Source organism: Ipomoea nil, unplaced genomic scaffold, assembly GCF_001879475.1.
Source record: "Ipomoea nil cultivar Tokyo-kokei standard unplaced genomic scaffold, Asagao_1.1 scaffold2480, whole genome shotgun sequence".
NCBI lineage: Eukaryota > Viridiplantae > Streptophyta > Magnoliopsida > Solanales > Convolvulaceae > Ipomoea > Ipomoea nil.
The window spans coordinates 4,413,499-4,433,737 of record NW_017618908.1 but is presented as its reverse complement, the minus strand read 5'-3'; the positions used below and the strand labels follow the sequence as shown (position 1 = coordinate 4,433,737).

The 20,239-nt window shown below is 32.7% G+C and overlaps 2 protein-coding genes across 2 annotated transcripts in view; both read left to right on the top strand.

Moving 5' to 3' along the window:
* The first annotated feature begins 1,954 nt into the window (after positions 1 to 1,954).
* On the top strand, positions 1,955 to 6,881 carry LOC109153032 (serine carboxypeptidase-like 11). The gene is made up of 15 exons (XM_019300762.1): positions 1,955 to 2,151; positions 2,439 to 2,584; positions 2,699 to 2,775; positions 2,897 to 3,013; positions 3,133 to 3,235; positions 3,550 to 3,584; positions 3,666 to 3,764; positions 3,937 to 4,023; positions 4,331 to 4,522; positions 4,773 to 4,844; positions 5,562 to 5,689; positions 5,890 to 5,994; positions 6,129 to 6,188; positions 6,288 to 6,333; positions 6,514 to 6,881. Exons 1-15 carry the CDS (start codon positions 1,991 to 1,993, stop codon positions 6,667 to 6,669), a joined length of 1,584 nt encoding a protein of 527 aa, XP_019156307.1. The 5' UTR covers positions 1,955 to 1,990; the 3' UTR covers positions 6,670 to 6,881.
* An 11,844-nt stretch (positions 6,882 to 18,725) lies between these two features.
* LOC109153033 overlaps positions 18,726 to 20,239 on the top strand; it is a 28,190-nt gene continuing 26,676 nt past the window's right edge. The window contains exons 1-3 of the mRNA XM_019300763.1: positions 18,726 to 18,908; positions 18,994 to 19,139; positions 20,014 to 20,090. Of these exons, the coding sequence (XP_019156308.1) occupies positions 18,763 to 18,908; positions 18,994 to 19,139; positions 20,014 to 20,090 (369 nt within the window). The 5' untranslated portion in view covers positions 18,726 to 18,762. The remainder of the gene's footprint in view (positions 18,909 to 18,993; positions 19,140 to 20,013; positions 20,091 to 20,239) is intronic.

Genomic DNA, 20,239 nt, shown 5'->3' with positions numbered 1-20,239 from the left:
TCGACTATATATAAATAAATAAATAAATAAATAAATATATATATATATATATATATATATATATGTGTGTGTGTGTGTGTGTGTGTGTGTTTATTTATTTATTTTGTACAAATAATTAAATACATATATGTATGTATATATAAATAATATGTACGTGTGTGTATATTTATTATTTAGTATTAGTATTTTTATCAATTGGTTGTATATTCTTTTTCATATTCCCAACCAACTAAATATTGAATACTCTAATTTGCTTTTGGATAGAATAAACTATAATTTTTCTCTCCGCTAGGGTTTTTTCTCATCCTCTAATAATCGGCCGTCGCCTCTTTTGCGGAGGCGAGCATCGGTGATGCCGGCCTCCTCTCGTTTCTTTCCCTACTCCGACCATCTCTCAATCGCCTGTCCTTCAGCCTCTCCTCTGTTGCCGGCACCTCACCCCACCCCCACCCCATATAATTTTACAATTCATTAATTATGTTTTATATTTTGTTATGAATATTTTTATAAAGTTTCGATATGTTTTATTTTTCGTCCATATCCAACAATATTTACAACTATATTTCTTAAGTAATTTATTTATTTATTTTTAAATGATCTCTTTTGTTTTAATGTTTCGCCTTTACTGGAAAAATTTTCTGAATCCGTCTGTACTGTTTCGATACCCCCCCCCCCCTCAACCAAGTTTCTGGCTCCGTCCTTGCACACAATTGTTATACAAATATACACAATCCATGTTATGAAATGCACAACAAAAAACATACACAATTAGGTACGCATCACCAAAAACGCGCCATTAGATATGAATAAATACACCATACAATGTTCGGGAATACACTATTGGCGTGTTTCGCTGTGGTCTGTTTTATTACACTATTGGTGCATGTTGTCAACACAGTTGGTGTATTCTGAAACCCGGCCGCTATAAATGGTCACTGTAATTTCCATAACACCCTCACACGCGAAAATCATCAAATCCTCATAATTAGCCGCTGCCGTTAGATTAAACTGATTCAACGACACAGATACGACCACACCGCCACACCTAATGACATGACCACATATGAGCGCTCTTCTATATATATATATATATATATATATATATATATATATATATATATATATATATATATATATATATATATATATATATATATATATATAAGTTAGTGGTTTGGTGTTTAGGATTTCTTTTGGCTGTTTTAGATTTGAAGTTGATCTATTCTTTTGTTAAAGTTATTTCCTCTCGTTTCATTTGCAAGTTATTTCCTCTCGTGTCTTTCACGAGTTTTCTTCTCGTTTATTTGACGAGTTCTTTTTTCATAAGGTAAAACAATTTATCTGATAATGGAGTATGTTTGCTTCATCCCGAGCACCGAAGAAGATCTGAACCTTGATATGCAGTTCAGATTAATTGAGATATTGTCTTTGGACAGAAGAGCCGCAATAGAGTCAGACTTGGGTAGCAAGACCATTAACAATATCAAAGAAGTTTCAGGTTCAATCTTGAAAAACAATAAGAGATTCAAGTTTCGTGTAGCATTGAAAATTTGTTTTAATGTCTAATTGTAAGAATGTTTTATAATTCCATCGATTTTCTTTGTAAACTTTTCATCCTATAATTAATGAATTAGCTCTTTTATTTCAATATATATATATATATATATATATATATATATATATATATATATATATATATATATATATATATATATATATATTTTGAATACTCCGTATAATTTTTATATAATTTCGCAATTTAATGAACAATCGAATAACAATTCTATTTTATTTCTTCCATATGTATATTCCTATTGTCCAATTGTATTGTACGTGATATTGTCACTTTGTTCACCACTCGTAATTAATTAAGAACTCCATGTACACTACCCACCCACCCCACCTGCTGAACTGAGAAATCTACCTATATATATATATGTTTGTATGTATGCAATTAAAGTATTATTCCTTTTCATCTACAAGTTGAGAGATGAAACCATCTACAAAGCATTCACTTTCTTTCAATCATTTTCTGTTCCTTGCTACTGTTGCAGTGGTAGGGTTTTTCCCAGAACATGTAATCTCTGCAGGCTCAAAGGTTGATGTTCTTCCTGGCTTTGAAGGGCCCCTCCCTTTCCATCTTGAGACTGGGTATATATGTCTTCATTACCATCCTCCAATCTTTTTTTAATTAGATACAAAAGCATTATGGAGTTTATAAGGTCTGAAGTCTGGCCTCTTTGACAAGCTAAGAGGTTAAATAGAGAGTAGAAAATTGAATAATAATTGAAGTAAACGCAACTTAACGTTTTTAGAAGATACATATATACACACATCATAACATTCTTAATTTTACGGGAATGTCGGCCTGTTGCCACTAACATTCTTGTATAATTATTCTCTTGCTTATTATTGTTTCAATTGAAAATGTGCAACAGGTATATCGGTGTGGGTGAATCCGAAGAAATACAACTCTTTTACTACTTTGTTAAATCAGAAATAAATCCCAAAGATGATCCTGTCATACTTTGGATTTCAGGAGAGAAAGGTTGTTCATCTTTAACTGGACTTGTTTATGAAATAGGTAATTTTAACTAAAAACTTATTTAAATTACCATATATTTTTCACAAATTTAATTAATTCATGTCAAAATTTGATCATTTTAACTACTAAAAATTAATATTGCTCATCACGCAGGGCCACTGTTTTTTGAGGCAAAAGTGTATAATGGAACCCTACCAACATTGTTGCTTAGTGGACATTCATTAACAAAGGTGATTGGAACAATTCATACCACCCTCCCCCCACCCCACCACCACACACATGTATCTATGTATGTTTGTGTGCCTATTATTTTATTACTAATTTCTTTTTTTTTTCTTATGATATTATTAGAATGCCAGCATGATCTTTTTGGATCAACTGCCAGATATTGGATTTTCATACTCAACCAAAACAACCACTTACACTGATGTACAAGCAAGCAATTACATTTATGAATTTCTACAAAAGGTATATGCTGCACCCAATGTTCATGACTATATATATATATATTACCGACACGATGTAGTGTGCAATGATATAATAATTATAGTTATTTCTTTTTTTATTCATTTTTGGTGTATATACAGTGGTTTGACCAGAACCAAGACTTTGTATCAAATCCATTCTTCATCGCAAGTAGTTCTGATGGAGGTCTTATTGTTCCTACTATTGTTGAACTTATATCAGATGGTACAAACTCTCATACTTTATTAACATGAATTCACATATTTTTTATTATTGAAACGTTAAATTTTATAATTTATTTTTGTCCTTCTATTGTTATTATATATATATAAGTCTCTTAACTAATACATCTATATATTATTCAACATATAAAAACAATAAAAAAGAAGTGCTGATATTAAAAGGAAAACAATTACATTAAAGCTTCCTTCTTTGAATATATTTACAATTATTAATTTATTGAAATTTTATATATAATAATCGAATTTTTACACGTTTGGTGAAAGTATATTTTATTCTGAAAAGCGGTAAATTTGCAGGAAATGAAGCTGCCAAGAAGCCAATCAATCTTGAGGTACGTGGTATATATATTTATTTATATTCATCAAATTTTATATATCTTTTATAGTAATTACATGCATGTTTATGTTTTTAGGGCTATATACTGGGCAACCCCAAAACTTTTCCTTATGAAGAAAATTTCAGAGTTGAATTTGCTGCTGGATTTGGATTCCTCAGCATTGAATTCTATGAGGTTAATATTTCCATACAATTTTATGTCGAAATTTATCAATATCTTCATACGAGATAATAACAATACAACGATTCACCCGAAGAAACGTCTCAATAATTCAGAACAATACATGTCTCATAAATTAATTGTTGTTGTTGTTTTTTTTTTTTTTTTTTTTTTTTTGTCTATATAGTCATTGAAAGAAAGTTGTAAAGATGAGTATATGCACGTGGATCAGGAGAACAAATTATGTGCTCAAGGCCTTCAGAAGTACAATAAGGTTAGTTAATAACTACCGTCTCACTTCTTCATTTTTTTTTTTTTTAAGGAATGGTCAGTCTACTATTTAGTCATAGATTTTCAATTTCGTCTAATAATATTCTTAAATATTACATTTGTGCCTATTTTAGTCCTCTTTTAAGGTACTGTCCCAATCAAGTTTTTGCATATTTTAGTTTTATGAATAATTCAAATAATTAAAGATAAAATTAGAAATCGAGAACTAAAATTATAAAGTCACTCTAGTTGAGAGACCATTTCGATAATTTAGTTAAATTTTAACATACTGAAAATTGCAATATACACAGTTGGTAGATCGGATTTGTGCACATCACATACTTGAGACCTGCTGTGGACCTGAAGAACCTACCCCAAAGTTATCTTTGGGTCCAAGAAGAGCCCTTGATGAACAACGTATCAGACCTTTCAATGAGAAATTCCTCAATCTGGATGGCGATGATGATGATGATGGTGATGATGATAATAACTTAATTTGTCGTGTAAGTAAAATTAATTCCGTTTTGATGTGTTCTATGAATGATCAGACGTAACTATAATGGATCTTCAACGATAGAGATACACATTCAAATGTTAAATTTGTTTTAATTCTTTATTTTCTGTTTTTGTTCACTCAGTTTTCAAATTAGAAAAATGTTTTTTTAAAAAAATAATAATAACGTATTACTTTTTTTTTTTTTCTATATTGTTTTTGAGTTTGTAGATGTACCCTAACTGTTGCAATGATTATAGGTTAACTACCACCGACTTTCCAACTACTGGGCAAATGACCCTAGCGTCCAAAAGGCTCTTCATGTTCGTAAGGTATGGTGTACACACATACATATAAAACTAGTGTGAGTGCATATCTAAGGGTCACAAATTTCATTCTTGCCGACACCTTCCCGGTCGAACTCGGTGCATAGGATTGTTCTAGTTAGTGCGATTTACCTCTCCTATGTATGTTATTTACGGGCTATTACACAAAAATAAAACTAAGTCTACACTTTTAATTTAAGTAATAACTATGGATTTTCGTTGTCACAAAAAAAAAGTGTAAATTGTGAGACACATTGTTGTAAACATCGACCTAGGCGGCCACTTAGGCACCGACTAGGCCCTAGGCGCCCCTAGGCTGAGGCGATTTCAGCCCTAGGCCACTTTCAGTCGGCCGACCGACTAGGCGTCGAGTTTGGCGCCTAACTCAACCGATTTGAGCGTTCAACTCGGCCGAGTCGATGCCCAACTCAGCCGAGTTGGTGCTCAACTCGGCCAAGTGGTCTTTTTTGCCTTCTCGACACTCATCTTCTATATTTCTCCAACCATGTACTCAAGTAACCATCTAACATATGCATTTGACTAGTTAGTGAGATTATAACAGTCTAACAACTCCTAGCCCTGAGTGGAAAAAACGAAGACAATATACTCGAATAACTCGGCCGTCTAGGTGCTCTAGACACTAGGCGCCCCTCGAACGCCCGACTAGCGCCTAGCGCCTTCTGCAACATTGATACAAATGTTGTACTACCATAATGCATGCAGGTCTCTTCCAAAAAGTGGGCAAGGTGCAATTGGAACACTGTGTCGAAAACCTACAAAGTTACGATACAGGACACAAGACAACAACATGCAGCTCTTAATGCTAAAGGCTACCGGTCACTTATATACAGGTATGCCACATATACATGTGCATATATATGTATGCGCACACATGTATATATAAGGTGATATCACCTGTGAAGGCGGTACATATTACCTAATATTATTAATATTACTGTTCATATTACTCGTTACATTTGTATGTTTGTACTAAATACAAATAGGCGTCTTAATTTAAAATTTAATAGTGAGTGATTTCCTATTGAAACAGTGGTGATCATGATATGATTGTTCCCTTCCAATCAACCCAAGCCTGGATAAAAGGTTTGAACTATACCATGTATCTTCATTGGGTTCCATATTACGTGATTCACAGGTACGATATTCCCCCTATTATTAACCTTATTTTCATATTTCTTGTTACATTTGCCTTTTTGTACCAGATACATCACAATACTAATATTAAGCAAAATCTTAACATAAAATTTTGTTTAACCATTGAAATAATAGCAAAAAGCAAGGTCACCTTGCTCCCCCGTTTCTATATGAGGAGTATCCTATTCTCGCCGGGTACGATATTCCTCCACATATAACCCTTTCAATTTTCTCTCAAACCCTAAAATCATATACATTTTAACATTAACTTCTTGTTGTATTTGTCGTCTCTAGGTACACAAGAAATTTCACTAGTAAGATGACATACGCAACAGTAAAGGTAAGATCTTTAAAGCCTCATATCCAATCATTTGACGTAGGTCTGAAGGTCACGAGTTTGATTATTGCCAATACTCTCTCGATCGGTCGAGCCCGTTATATAAGGTCTTCTTAGTGATGTGTACTGTTCGATTATTTATTTTCTCACACTTTTTTTTTGTTCAAATAATAAATAAATCAGGGAGGAGGGCATATTGCTACTGAGCAATGGCCTGATAAGTGTGTTGCTTTGATTTCGAGATGGATAGCTGGAAAAGACATTATACCTATTCCACATAATCCAGCTTTCTCCAAGCTCCAGGATTTAACTGCAGCCTTCCCATTTATCTTTGCATAACTACTATATGCTGTTCTACCTATTTATGAACTTAATTAAGGATTATGATGGATGCTTACATGTATTAGAGTGGACAATTGGATAGTGTCACTCCCAATATCCACTGAGGTTTTTTTTTTTTTTTTTTTTTTTTAATGTTTAAGAATTCAAATAAAAGCTTTCCCTGCTTAATTAGTTATTAATAAATGCTTATCGAGTTTCAATTTTCTTTACTACTTCTCTAGTCCACTCATGTATTAAAAGTTACTTGTGTTTGATTTGATGATTGTGAGCTCGAGTAATATGAGTAACGAACTAAATCATATTAATTTGATGATTGTGAGCTTAGTAGTTCGAGTAACGAACTAAATCATATTAAGTCAGTACTCGACTCGAGTAGCTTGCGTGGTAAGATCTTTAAAGCCTTATATCCAATCATTAACGTTAATCGAACTTTTATTTAAGTTTTATATATTATAGACCAACCATTAGTGAGATGTAAGGTTGAGTTTTATTATAATACTAGTATTTTTTATACGCGATGCGTAAAAACATATGTCTAATATTTATATGTTTAAAAATAACTAACAAATCCTTACTAATTAAAATCTATATGAAATCAAATTTATTTATTATATTGATCCAATATATAATATCTACAAATATTATTATCATTAAAGAACATAAAAAAATATGGTGGATGCATGTGTATGGTAACAATAATAGAAAAGAAAACGGAAGTTATAACGGTAGAGGTATTTTTTGTAGGAACCGTTGGTAGGAAAACAAATAATAATCAAATAAAATTGACTATTATTTTCTGGAAAGAAGGGAAGAAAAGATGAAGAAATTTGGCTAGTGTTTGGTGTTGGGTTTTTGCAAGAGTCAAGTGAGCACTCTTTCCTTAAAACCTTATTTGCCACCTCCCAAAGATGCTAGGAGCGTCGTGGCCTAGGCTTCCCAGGATAAAACTTGATAGTGATTCAATGTTTGAGCACTCAAACAAGGAATCCGGCGAGCAAGACACGGCTATGAACACAGGAGGCTAAAGAAGGAGTAGAAGCAGAGAGGTTTTGAGGCTAAAAAGAAGAACTTTCATGTTCTATTTTTCTATGTTTTAAAACTCTACTGCACAACTCCTCTTTATATAGGGATGTAGGATTTAATAGCTTTTATTAGGCACTTAATGGCACCCCTCCACTTTCCTGTAACAGCAGCCTTAAACCTAGGTTTCAATTCGAAAATTAAAAATTAGAATTAACTCAAAAATTAATTCCGCAACAGAAGAATTGAACACCCAACAGTCACAAAACTGCACAGGTTCGCGTAGGCCGAAACTTCCAGTTTCGACCACCAGGCCGAAACTATAGCAGGTTTCGGCCTCATGGCCGAGACCGAGACCATCAGGCAGCCAGTGGCGTACTATAGCAGGTTTCGGCCTCATGGCCCTCAAGGCCGAGACAATTGTTTCGGCTACTGGCCGAAACTATAGTAGGTTTCGGCCTCATGGCCGAGACCGAGACCATCAGGGCGTATGTTGGAAAATTGATTCCGAAGTTTGGCATAACTTAGTCCGCAAGTGCCGGCGCACACGAGCTCGGGCTTGAATAAAGCCTTTTTCAATCTCGTCTAGTTGGAATGCTCATTCAAACTTTGGGTTCATATATGGAGCTTAATTATAAATTAACGGAGAAGATAATATTTAATAACGGAAAAGTTAACGGATAATCATATAATTAAGGATAAATTAGGAAATCTCAAGGAAAAATTAAAATATGATCAATCTGAGCCATTCATTTAATTAAAAAAAATTCACCAGTCATTTTTTCTACACATTATAAGCATAAGTCTCTTTGGCTCTTATTAGTATAATATAATAGATATTAATTTTACATGCGTATTGCGTGACTGATTATGATCGTAGTTGTACTATCAAAAATGAGTAAAGATCATCCAAATATTTTTTGAGTTTGAATTTCTAAGTAAAGGTTTTTTTTATTTACAATTTAGATGGTTAATTATATTTTGTAGATAGTTCCACTTACTTAATTATTTTTACATAAAATAATCAAATTCCAAATTTAGTAATCTGATCACGACTCATTTTCAATTTTTATTATTGACTTTTAAAATTATCATTTTTTTTGAACACTATTGACTCTGTTACGGATGGTTTTAATGGAATTAGGTCCACCATATGTTGGTGATAATGAACCAAAATCGATTTAATATCCGTAAAAATAATATTTATATATATACACACGAAATATATATAAAATTATTATTGGATATATATCCGAAATATATATATACACACAAATATATATAAACGGACCCAACGGTTATATATACATGTATATCTACGAAAAAGATATACCAATATATATCAACCAAAAAGAAAATATAATCCTTAGATTATAATTCCAAAACAACAAGAAAGAACGGATTTTTGCTTAGAGCATAATCCAAAACAAGAAAGAAGAAGAAAGAAAGAAATGTACGAGTTAGGCAAAGTGTCTGTCTTTCCTTAAAACCTTATTTGCCACCTCCCAAAAGTGCTAGGAGCGTTGTGGCCTAGGTTTCCCAGGATAAAACGTACAACGGTTCGACGTTTGAGCACCCAAACGAACGAACCCGGCGAACTAGAGCACGGGCAAAACACAGTAGCAAGAAAGAAGAAGTAGGAGCAAAGGTTTTGAGAAGGAAAATTGCTTATCTTTGTGTGTTGTGTACTCTCGTGTTCTTCCCACACTTGTTGTAAATCACTTGCTCCTACTACCTCTTCTTATATAGGAATTGGAGTACTAAATAGCTGGCACGTTGGTAACATCTACCTCTTCTTATATAGGAATTGGAGTACTAAATAGCATTTAGTAGGCATTCATGGCACGTTGGTAACATCTGAAACAACTAGTCTAAATAGCATTTAGTAGGCATTCATGGCACGTTGGTAACATCTGAAACAACTGGTCATTAGTGCAGGTTTAATTTAATTCCTGTAACGGATCTGTTCAGCCGCAGCGCATTGCTTGGTCTCGGCCAGCACCTCTATGCTATACAATTCTACAAGTTCTAAAAAAGCTCTTGTATAAAAGGGGGGTGAAATCCTCTTTCCAAATCAATGTGGGACAAAGCTCACTTTTCCCTTACATTTTTCCAACTCAATGGGTCTACTTTGAGAATCAATATCTCATTCACCCATTATCCGTTTTGAGCGTACAATATATCAATCTCTTCGTCTCACTACGAAGAACCCGAATCCACTTTGACCCGATCCAAATCGGAAGTGGACCCCACTGATAATTGTACCACAAAATAGCCACTTAACATGTCATTTTATGCCATTTTAATGCTATTTTTCCAACACCATAAACCGAGAACACAATACGCAATGGTTTTAATGGAATCGGGTCCACCATAAACCGACACTACAAGAAAATTGCTAATTAGTGAGAGGTAAAACCGTCACTAAAATATCAAAAGCCATCATAAAAGACTTTTAATGACGGGAAATTTACCGTCACCACCCGTCGTATTTCTTCCGAAGTTAAAAAAAAAAAAATAGTGACGGGATATGATACCATCATTAATAAGCATATAGTGATAGTATATTTACCGTCACTAAAATGTTCTTTTTATGACAAAAAATCTCGTCACTAATACAACTACTCACTAGCATAATTTTCTCTCATTATATTTTTGTAATGATGGGAAATTCCGTCATTAATATTACTATTTAGTATTTACTAACCAAATTTTTTTTCATTATATTAAATTTTGCCCGTCACTAAAAATTATAATTTAATGTCAAATATTATTTTCTTAATTTTATATATATTGTTACTTCTCATCTGAGTATCTGGCAAGCATGAAGGAGCTCCACAAAGTGCCCCCATTTAAAAAATTAAAACGGAGCTTAGCGGAGCAAGCATCTTGTAGTGTCGACAAATCACGGATCCCCAGGCCGCCCTCGTCTTTGGGTCGACAAATTAAATCTTCCTCCACGCCACCCAGTGCCTTTTTGGTATCCCATCGACGGCGCCCCAGAAAAATATAGCAAATTTTGACTCGAGCTCTTTTGATGTAACAAAGAAGCTTTTGCTATAGTTGATTTTCTGGCCGGATCCAGCTTGATGAGTGTTTAGAGTCCCCGCCAACACTTTTAGAGAGCTAGATGCACCATTAACAAAAATGACTATATCATCCGCAAATGCCAGATGGGTAATTACCGGGCAATTGAGCCTAGTGGAATATGGAGACAGCATGCCTGTGCCCAATTTTGAGATGAGAGAGCTTCCGAAACGAGGATGAAGATGAGAGGGGATAGTGGGTCGCCTTGCTTAACCCCCCTCGTTGGCTGCAAAAAGCCACAACTAACACCGTTGATCAAAACCGAAAGTCTAGTCGCCTCAAGGTTGCGCATGATTAGGTTGTTAAAGGCAACCGGAAAGCCGAACCAACTCAGAACTTCACGAAGGCCGGAAAGGCCACGAGACTCGATCGAACGCCTTCATCATATCAAGTTTGACAACAACATTCGCGCCACGACACCGTTTATTTATATGTTGAAGGAGTTCAAAAGCCAACAGAACATTGTCTTGAATGCTACGGCCCTCTACAAAGCCTGCTTGTTCCCTAGAAATTATCTTGGGCAGAATGGCAATAAGTCGAGTAGCGATAATCCTCGTGAAGACCTTGCTTACAAAGGTGCAAAGGCCGATTGGCCTGAAATCTGCGAAAGTGTCCGGGCTGGTCTTTTTAGGAATCAACACTATTTGCGCGCTTGCCTGCACTTCATAAAGGAGACTTGCCTGCACTTCATGAAGTAAAGCTCGCTTGTCAGGCGAAGGATCTTCATCAAAAGCACTTTCAGCTTCTACCACATTAGATTCCAGATTTCTGATACTGTCAAAAATATTCCCGAAGACCTCTCGGTTCCATGTACGGAGTTCCCGCTTAAGGCGTTTTAACTTGTAAGCCAGCACAGGGATATTGGCGGTAAAATAGTTAACCTATAAATTACTTTTGATTTATTTGATTACTATTAGCTGTTTGACTTGGTTAAATAATCAATATGAGTGTTTGATTAATTAGCTTTTTGTAACAACTTATTACTCCAAACTGTTAAAAATAAATAAACTGCTCAAAGTAATTTTTTCGATCAGCTTTTTGAGAAAGTCATTTTGTATGTAATTGCTATCAGCTAACAATTAATTTACCAAACATTTTTCTACAATCAACTAACGCTATCAACTAGTCAAACTCACTAACCCAATAAGCTAACAACTATTTACTAAACACCCCACCCTGTTATATCCAGACATTTGAAGAGAAAAATAATAGTTGCACAATAAATGATTTTCAAATGTCTCGCAACTATTATTGAGACATTTGAAGTCTCAATTAACCGCTAGAAGGTATGGATTAGAAGTCTCAATTAAAACTTATTTTTAGCGGTCAAGAAACTTGAGTTATAAAAGAATTAATGGATTTTCGTACTAAAAAGGAAACAAAACAAAAAATAAAAAATAAGAAAAAAATAAAAAATAAAAAACAAAAAACATTCCAACTATCTAGAACATGGATTTTACATGCATGTTTGGTAAAATTTTAACACGATCAATATAGTGGCCCGCGGTTCAACAACCACAAACGCATACTTGAGGTTTATTATAACCTCAAGTGATAAGGACATATGTCTAGGAACATTAACATATTTTGCTAGTAGTGTAATCTATTAATTGTATTGAGGTATTAGATAAATTTGGGGTAGTTAATTAACATTATAATTTTTGTGTATTCAAACCTAAAATTCGGTTATTTGCCTATAAATGCAGTTTGGATATGTTTACCCACTTTGGAAAATATCTTCTACCTCTGTGGAATAAATCACTCAAAAGTAAAATGATCATAGATGTTACACGAATGAACAGATTTTCATACTACATTTATGGCCTAATCTTTCACACCAACCCATCTTCATCATCATCTGAGTTGGCAGGAATGCTGTATGCATGAATCAACGTTCCTCAAATTAAATTCTTCACTTTTCTAGACCAATAAACAAAGCTTCCACTTCTCTGAAGAATAGTAGATTACTTCAAACAACTATAACGATTAATGGATTACCATCTTATATAAAATATCCCTGAATTAATTTTATGATTTTTGCATATTAATTCTCCAAGAAGGAGCGTGAAGATGGACTAAAATATGTATATATCAGCTACACTTCTTTTGAGTTTCACACTACTATTTATACTTGCAGTATAGTAGTTAAACCTTAAATCTTGTTGCAGGAAGATCTCCTTTAATCACAGAGAGTCATTTAAACGAATCTTGCCTGAAGATTCTGATCTCTAACAACTCCCTTTTGAATGAAACTCCAATAGCTTCTTTTCCCAGGCATAATTAATCTGATGCAGCTCTAAATAGAGTCCAAACTAATAAAATAAATACTAACATAATCTCAAAATAATTTGACAAATATATTACCCAATAAATATGCAACAAAACATATACGGAGTATTTTTTTTTGCACTCACATGTTCAAATACTCTGATGTATCTTGACATTTATGACAAAAAGTAATGGCCTGCATATATGGTTGCAGCAAATTATGTTGTGCAACTGTGTGCACCATGCACACAAAATTGGATTCATAATTTCTATATTATGGATTCATAATTTTTATACTATAGATTCATAATTATTAAATTATATTTACAATTACAAATCTCAATGTTCATATTTCCAATTGTTGAACTATTTATTCACAAATCATTGAACTATATGTTCATAATAATTTGATAACTATACAGTTTAGAAATTATGAATCTATAGTATAAAAATTATGAATCTATAGTATAGAAATTATGAATCTACAATTTAGAAATTATGAATCTATAGTATAGAAATTATAAATCTATAGTATAAAAATTATGGATCCAATTCCGTATGCACCTGACATGGTGCACATAGTTGCACAGCATAACGTTTTTGCGCAAAAAGTGATCTTTCAGGGATGAATCCAACACGCAACAGGCATTTTTTCTTTTTTGTTTTTAATCATCACAGAGAGGTGATTGTTTACCTGCTTACAATTTACAAACAAGTAAAAATAATGGATTCTCGTACTGGAAAAGAAAATAAAATTGGAATTCAATTATCTAGAACATGGATTGTACATGTTTGGTAAAACCTTAATGCGATCGACATAGTAGCCCGTGGTCCAACAACCACAAACGAATACCTTATTTATTTATTTATTTTTGTGATGACAGAAATTAGTAGTCACTACCTGAAGGAGCGTATAAAGTAAATTCTGTCTTATGATCTTAGTTGATAAAAAATTATACGGAGGTAAAACAACTTAGTTTATCTATAGTTGATCTGCTCAAACTAATGTCATATTTTGGTAGTAATATAATACAATGATTATATTGAGATATTCATTAAAAAATTAATTAATATTATATTGTTGTTATAAATGAGTTAGATCAGAGTAAAGAATACGATTTGTGAGTTTTTTATTCCATTTTTTTATTATAAAAATTCGACCTTGAAATGCATTTGTTTATTGGAAACAGGCTGATAACTCTTTTAATTACCTAAATGGTCTTGAAATGTTTTAAGTGAAATCACTATTAGTAAAAATTCTGTTTAGGTACCGATTAATCAGCGCTTAGGTGCTAGGCGTTGGCCAATCACCTAGCATATCATCATAATTGGTGTCTAGGCGGTTAGGCGGTCGACTGGGCCTCCTAGACACCGACTAAATCGCCAATCGTTATGCCTTGGACCCGTGTCCAGCATGCTTGCTGGACATGGGTAACAGTGCCGTTAGGCACTGTTATCTCTCTTTTTTTTTTTTTTTTTTTTTTTAATTTCAGATCACTTTGTTATAGAAGTATATGTTCATAATTTTATTACTATATGTTAATAACTATACATTCATAACTCTATAACTGTACGTTCATAACTCTATAACTGTACATTCATAACGTCATAACTGTACATTCATAACTCCATAATTGTACATTCATAATTTTCGAAGCTCTATGTTCACAATTTTAGAGCTCTATGTTCATAATTTTATCATTATATGTTCATAATTGTAAGTTCATAATGTTAGAGCTCTTTGTTCATAATTCGATCAATAACTGTACATTCATAATTCCATAACTGTAGATTCATAATCTCATAACTGTAGATTCATAACTCCATAACTGTAGATTCATAACTCTATAACTGTACATTCATAATCTTCGAAGCTCTATATTCACAATTTTAAAGCTCCATGGTCATAATTTTATCACTATATATGTTCATAATTGTAAGTTCATAATGTTAGAGCTCTGTGTTCATAATTTCATAATTGCATAACTGTACATTCATAACGGCATAACTGTACATTCATAACGGCATAACTGTACATTCATAATAAAAAAATAATAATAACGCCGTTAACGGCAAAACACGCGCGAAATTTTTTTTTTTTAACTAAATGACGCGTTTTTTTTTTTAAAACGACGTCGTTTTGGGCCCGTGTCCACAATTCAATGTGGGCACGGGTCCAGAGCATAATTTGCCCTAAATCGCCTAGTTGGCCAATTAGTTATTGTTCTATTCTTTTTTAAATGGGTTATTTCATTCAAAAAAATATCGTTTAATAACCCTAAATTTTTCAAACTCTAGATGTTTTTTAGGTTAATATTTAATATTTTAGTATTAACTATTAAAGTATTAAATAATTTATAATTATCAAATCTTAAAAAATTAAATAAATTTTAAAATTAAAAAAAAAAATACACAGGCGTCTAGGCGTCTCCGAATGCTTGAGGAGTATCTAGTGATTTTTTCAACCATGAGTGAAATAACACATGGAAACATGTCCAAGAGAGAAATGGTAATTAGTCCTCTATAACATGATGTTTGGTTCATGAAACATAGAAGGAATAGAATAGCATTAATTTCATAAAAACATGTTTATTTTTTTTTTCAATTTTTAAAATCACATAATAATAGAATTCTATGGAATTGACTATTACCTTTGCAATGAGAATTGCCATTCTCACACTCCGAAATGATTTTAGTTATTCTTGCCTCATTAGAATTTAAATTTACTTAATACCAAAAATACCCTTGTATGTGTGTCTGTCAAATTAATTAATTAATTATATATATATATATATATATATATATATATATATATATATATATATATATATATTTATTTATTTATTTATTTATTTTGTATAGACAATTAAATACATATATGTGTGCACTAGTTTTATACGCGCATTGCGAGATTGAGATAATGTCTAATATTTTTTTTAAATAAGTACTTTAAAGTATAGGCAAGATTATATTGAAATTGTTCATGCATAGATAATTAAATGTTGAATTTGCTTATTTAAATAGGTAATTCTAAGTTTACGAATGCAAGATAATATAGTCAAGATTGATTATAATTGTCAATAAAATAATTGTATAGGTATGGTTGGACATAAGGAATAGCAAATAAAAATTAGGGCATAAAATATTAAATATATACTAGTATTGAAGAGCTAACAGATTGTCAAACAAGAACATTGCGATGTAGTTTCCCACTTCAATTTATTGTGTGATCTGAATACTCTTTTTGTCAATAAATCCCCCAAGTAGTTAATATGATTGGCTTAATTTTATTTTTTTTTCAAACAATTATTATTATTATTATTATTATTATTATTATTATTATTATTATATTATTATTATTATTATTATTATTATTATTATTATTATTATTATTATTATTATTATTATTATTATTATTATTATTATTATTATTATTATACCCTTAGGTCATTTTACATGTTAATCTAAACAGCTAATTTTTTCAAATATATTTTTACCAACCGTTGATATAATTCATTGGTCAAATCTGTTAATATAATCCGCTAACGCTAACCGCTAACTGCTGATTGTCAAACAAGGACATTGCGAGATAGTTCTCACTTCAATTTGTTGTGTGATTTGAATACTCTCTTTGTCAACAAATCCCTCAAGTAGGTAATATGATTGACTTTATTAATTATATTCAATCTATAAGTTCATTAAGTTGTATGAGTTTTGATTTTTAAGTTGTAAGTTGTTAAGTAGTTAGTAGTTACTACTTAGCTAGTTAGCTAACTTAGCTTTACTCAAACCAATTTTTGATGATTTACTTATTTAGTACTTAATTTGTATTTTTTATTATTTTTTATCCAAGCCGACTCAATCCGAAATCCGAACACAACCGTCCGTAATCCGACTTTCAAATATTCGATGAGTTGAACCCTATAAAATAAACAGATAGGGGAGTAATCTGTCAATCCGAAATCCGAACGGTTTAGGGGTTTCGAAATTCGATCTGTCCGAACCCGTCCAATGCACAGTCCTAGTTTGAATATGCAAATGGGTCCAAGAAATACTTGTCATTTAAGATTAACAACAACAACAACAACAACAATGGACATTTTAAATTTTATGCTACTTATTCCCTCTCAATTCCCATGTATACCAAACATTGAAATTGAATTTCCTTGTAATTTTATCCCTACAAACCAAATATTGGAATTTAAACTCACTTTATTCCATATTATTATTTTCCCATGAAATTACAATTATTTTCCAACCTAATTCTTTTCATAAAACCAAACAACTGTAATACTTTACACAAAATTATCTAGGATTTTAAATTTATATAATTATAATTATAGCTCATCCTTGTCAAATCCACACAAAAATATCAACAGCCACAATAAAAGAGAAGGATAGAAAATAAAAGGTAAATTATTGTGTGGAAAAGATTGGAGAGAAAAGTACTCCGTAATAAATAGAGAGCGACAACTTCCCAGAATAATTAAGAAATGTCGCTTTACAAGAAAAAGTAAAATGATAGCACATCAAGTCATCAATGATGCCGCTGGGCGTTGGCCACATAAATTGCACATCAATAATTTAATTTAGACCCGTTAGAGCATTCTTATCAGTTGAGGATATTAGGGGGAGAATGTAAGAATGAGTAGAAAAGAGAATAATGTGGGAGGGGAGAAAAAAAAATCAAAACTAATTTTATATAAAAAAAAAATTAAAAAAATAAGCATGTCATTTCTCTATTGGTTCTCTTTCCTCCATCATTAATTTTTTTTCTTGGGCAGAGTAATATCGCAACCTTTGCAGATGCTCCCACCCCTTCTCTCTCTTGATTCTCTCTCTGCCACCATAAGTAGTGAATTCTCCCTCATTTCTCCTCTGATGTAGATACTCTTATTCACACACACACACAAATTATTTGATGCGAGTTTCAAAGTTAAACAATTTCGATTTACAATTTCATGAGTTTGAAAAGTGAGTTTATAAAATTTAGAATATAGTTCGATGATGTTGGAAAAGAGTTTTATGTACTTTTGATCTCACGACTATGGTGTCACTGACAACTTTGATCCATGACTTTTAAAATTTGTAGAATTGATCTACGACTATGATTTTCTTAGTAAATTTGGTTCTTCCAGTGCATTTTTCGTTCAATTTTTGCCAGAAAATTTTACTCCCAATTTTAATATGGGCAATATTGTCTTTTCCATATCACAAACTAATGACATAAACAAACAAACAAACAAATAAATAATTAAACACAACCAATGGTACGGTGATTGAAATTAAAAGTCACCTAATTCTAATTCCACTTTCAGTTTTAAACTCCTCGCTAAACGCCAAAACCCTAACCGAAATTGAAATTTAAAATCACCCATCACTCAAGTTTCTCAACGCATTGATCTTCATTTATTTATTAAAAAAAAAAAATCCAACCTTTGTTTATATTGAGGTTTGCCCAGTTGGTTCAAGAGGCAGAAGTCAAGTGTTGTGAGTAGATTTAGCTTAATTGCATGGATGGGTTATAGATGTGCTGTGATTATGTGTTTGGAGTGTTTTTGAGACTTTTTGAAGTATTGTGAAATTTTAGACTTAGCTAAAATGACAGTATTGTGAAATTGCAGATACTACATGTCATTAAATGCGTACTCAAAAGAATAGCATAAAAGGCAACCTTTTCCTCCATCTTCATAATTAAAAAAGTAGAAAGCCACAATGAAATATACACTCTGCAATTGCCATACATTTTTTCTTCTTCTTCTTCTTCTTCTGCATCTTTCTCCAGAATTGGATGCATGCGGCTCCATAGTTAAGTCGCTTCCAGGATTTGAAGGACCACTCCCATTTCACCTAGAAACCGGGTAAGCTATTTTTGCATTATATCTTTTAATTAAACTAAGTTAGAAGATTAATGAACTGAATTTACTTCTTCATTATATTCTGCAGATATATAGGCGTGGGTGAATCGGAAGAGGTCCAACTTTTCTACTATTTTATCAAGTCAGAATCAAATCCAGAAGAAGACCCTCTTTTCCTTTGGATCTCTGGCGGCCCAGGTTGCTCTTCCTTTTTCGGAATTGTTTACGATGTTGGTGAGATGCCAAATATAATGTTTTTCTATGTTTAAATCCATTTTTTATTAATAGTTTGGTTGGCGTGAGCGGCCGTTAGGCTGTGCACTTTCATCCCTCAAGAGAGGTTGGGAGTTTGAACTCTCTCGTATGAAAAAATCAATCTGGCCAGCTCAATAGTTTGAGATTTTGAGAGAACTGTGGCAATGTGGAGATTATGCCCAAAGTGGACAGATTCTTTGTGCGCACCGACATTTGGCTTTGTTGCTAAGTCATTGAGTCACTATGATTTACATCTTCCCAAATGATTTTTCGAGCCATTTGGGGTTAGAGATTGTCTCTGTCTGTTGAGTCAAATAATCATGATTTACATCTTCCCAAATAATTTGTCGAGCCCTTTGGAGTTAGAAATTCAACCTTTTGGGAGAAGGAAAAAAAAATCTAATTCTGATTAAATAACTTGGTTGGTATAAATATGTCGGGCCATTGAAGTTGGAGATTTAACCTTTTAGGAAAAAAAAAATCTAATTATGATTAAATAGCTAGCTTGTTTGGTATAAATATGGCATAAGGTTCCCCCTCTAGTTTTTTTGGGCCAAAGGAATACCTTTGGCCAATAGCCTGAAGACTAATCCCCTTCCCTACAATCAGCACATTAAGTGGTAAGAGACTGGCCAAATGGTTTGCTCCATTCACATGGGTGGAGATCAAACCCCCAACCTCATGCTTAAAGGACGAGGTGCTAAACCACCACACCAACCATGTTGGTTTGCTCCTATAGTTTAGACTTACTCAAAACACTCTCTCTAACAAAAAATTTTTAAAAAAAAATCCATTTTTGATTAGTTAACTTTGATTTGTTGGTCCAATGATGGTGCTTGAGTGAACCGTGCAGGGCCGCTGAGTGTTGATGCAGTAGACTACAATGGCAGCCTGCCCACTTTATCATTGAATCCTTATTCATGGACAAAGGTGAATCTCAACAATATAATCATACTCCAACTTCTTTAATTTCTTTTCATTTTTCTTTTCCTCTCGTGAAATTAATAAAAGATGCCTGACGAGAATATCTACTATCTATCTACTATCTACTATATCTATCTACTATCTACTATATTAAT

Excerpts from the sequence above, each read along its gene's own strand:
- LOC109153032 (XM_019300762.1), top strand. The coding sequence starts at position 1,991 with ATGAAACCATCTACAAAGCATTCACTTTCTTTCAATCATTTTCTGTTC. Across the intron at positions 3,765-3,936 it reads TCAGCATTGAATTCTATGAG|TCATTGAAAGAAAGTTGTAA; the intron begins GTTAATATTTCC and ends TTGTCTATATAG. Across the intron at positions 4,024-4,330 it reads GCCTTCAGAAGTACAATAAG|TTGGTAGATCGGATTTGTGC; the intron begins GTTAGTTAATAA and ends CAATATACACAG.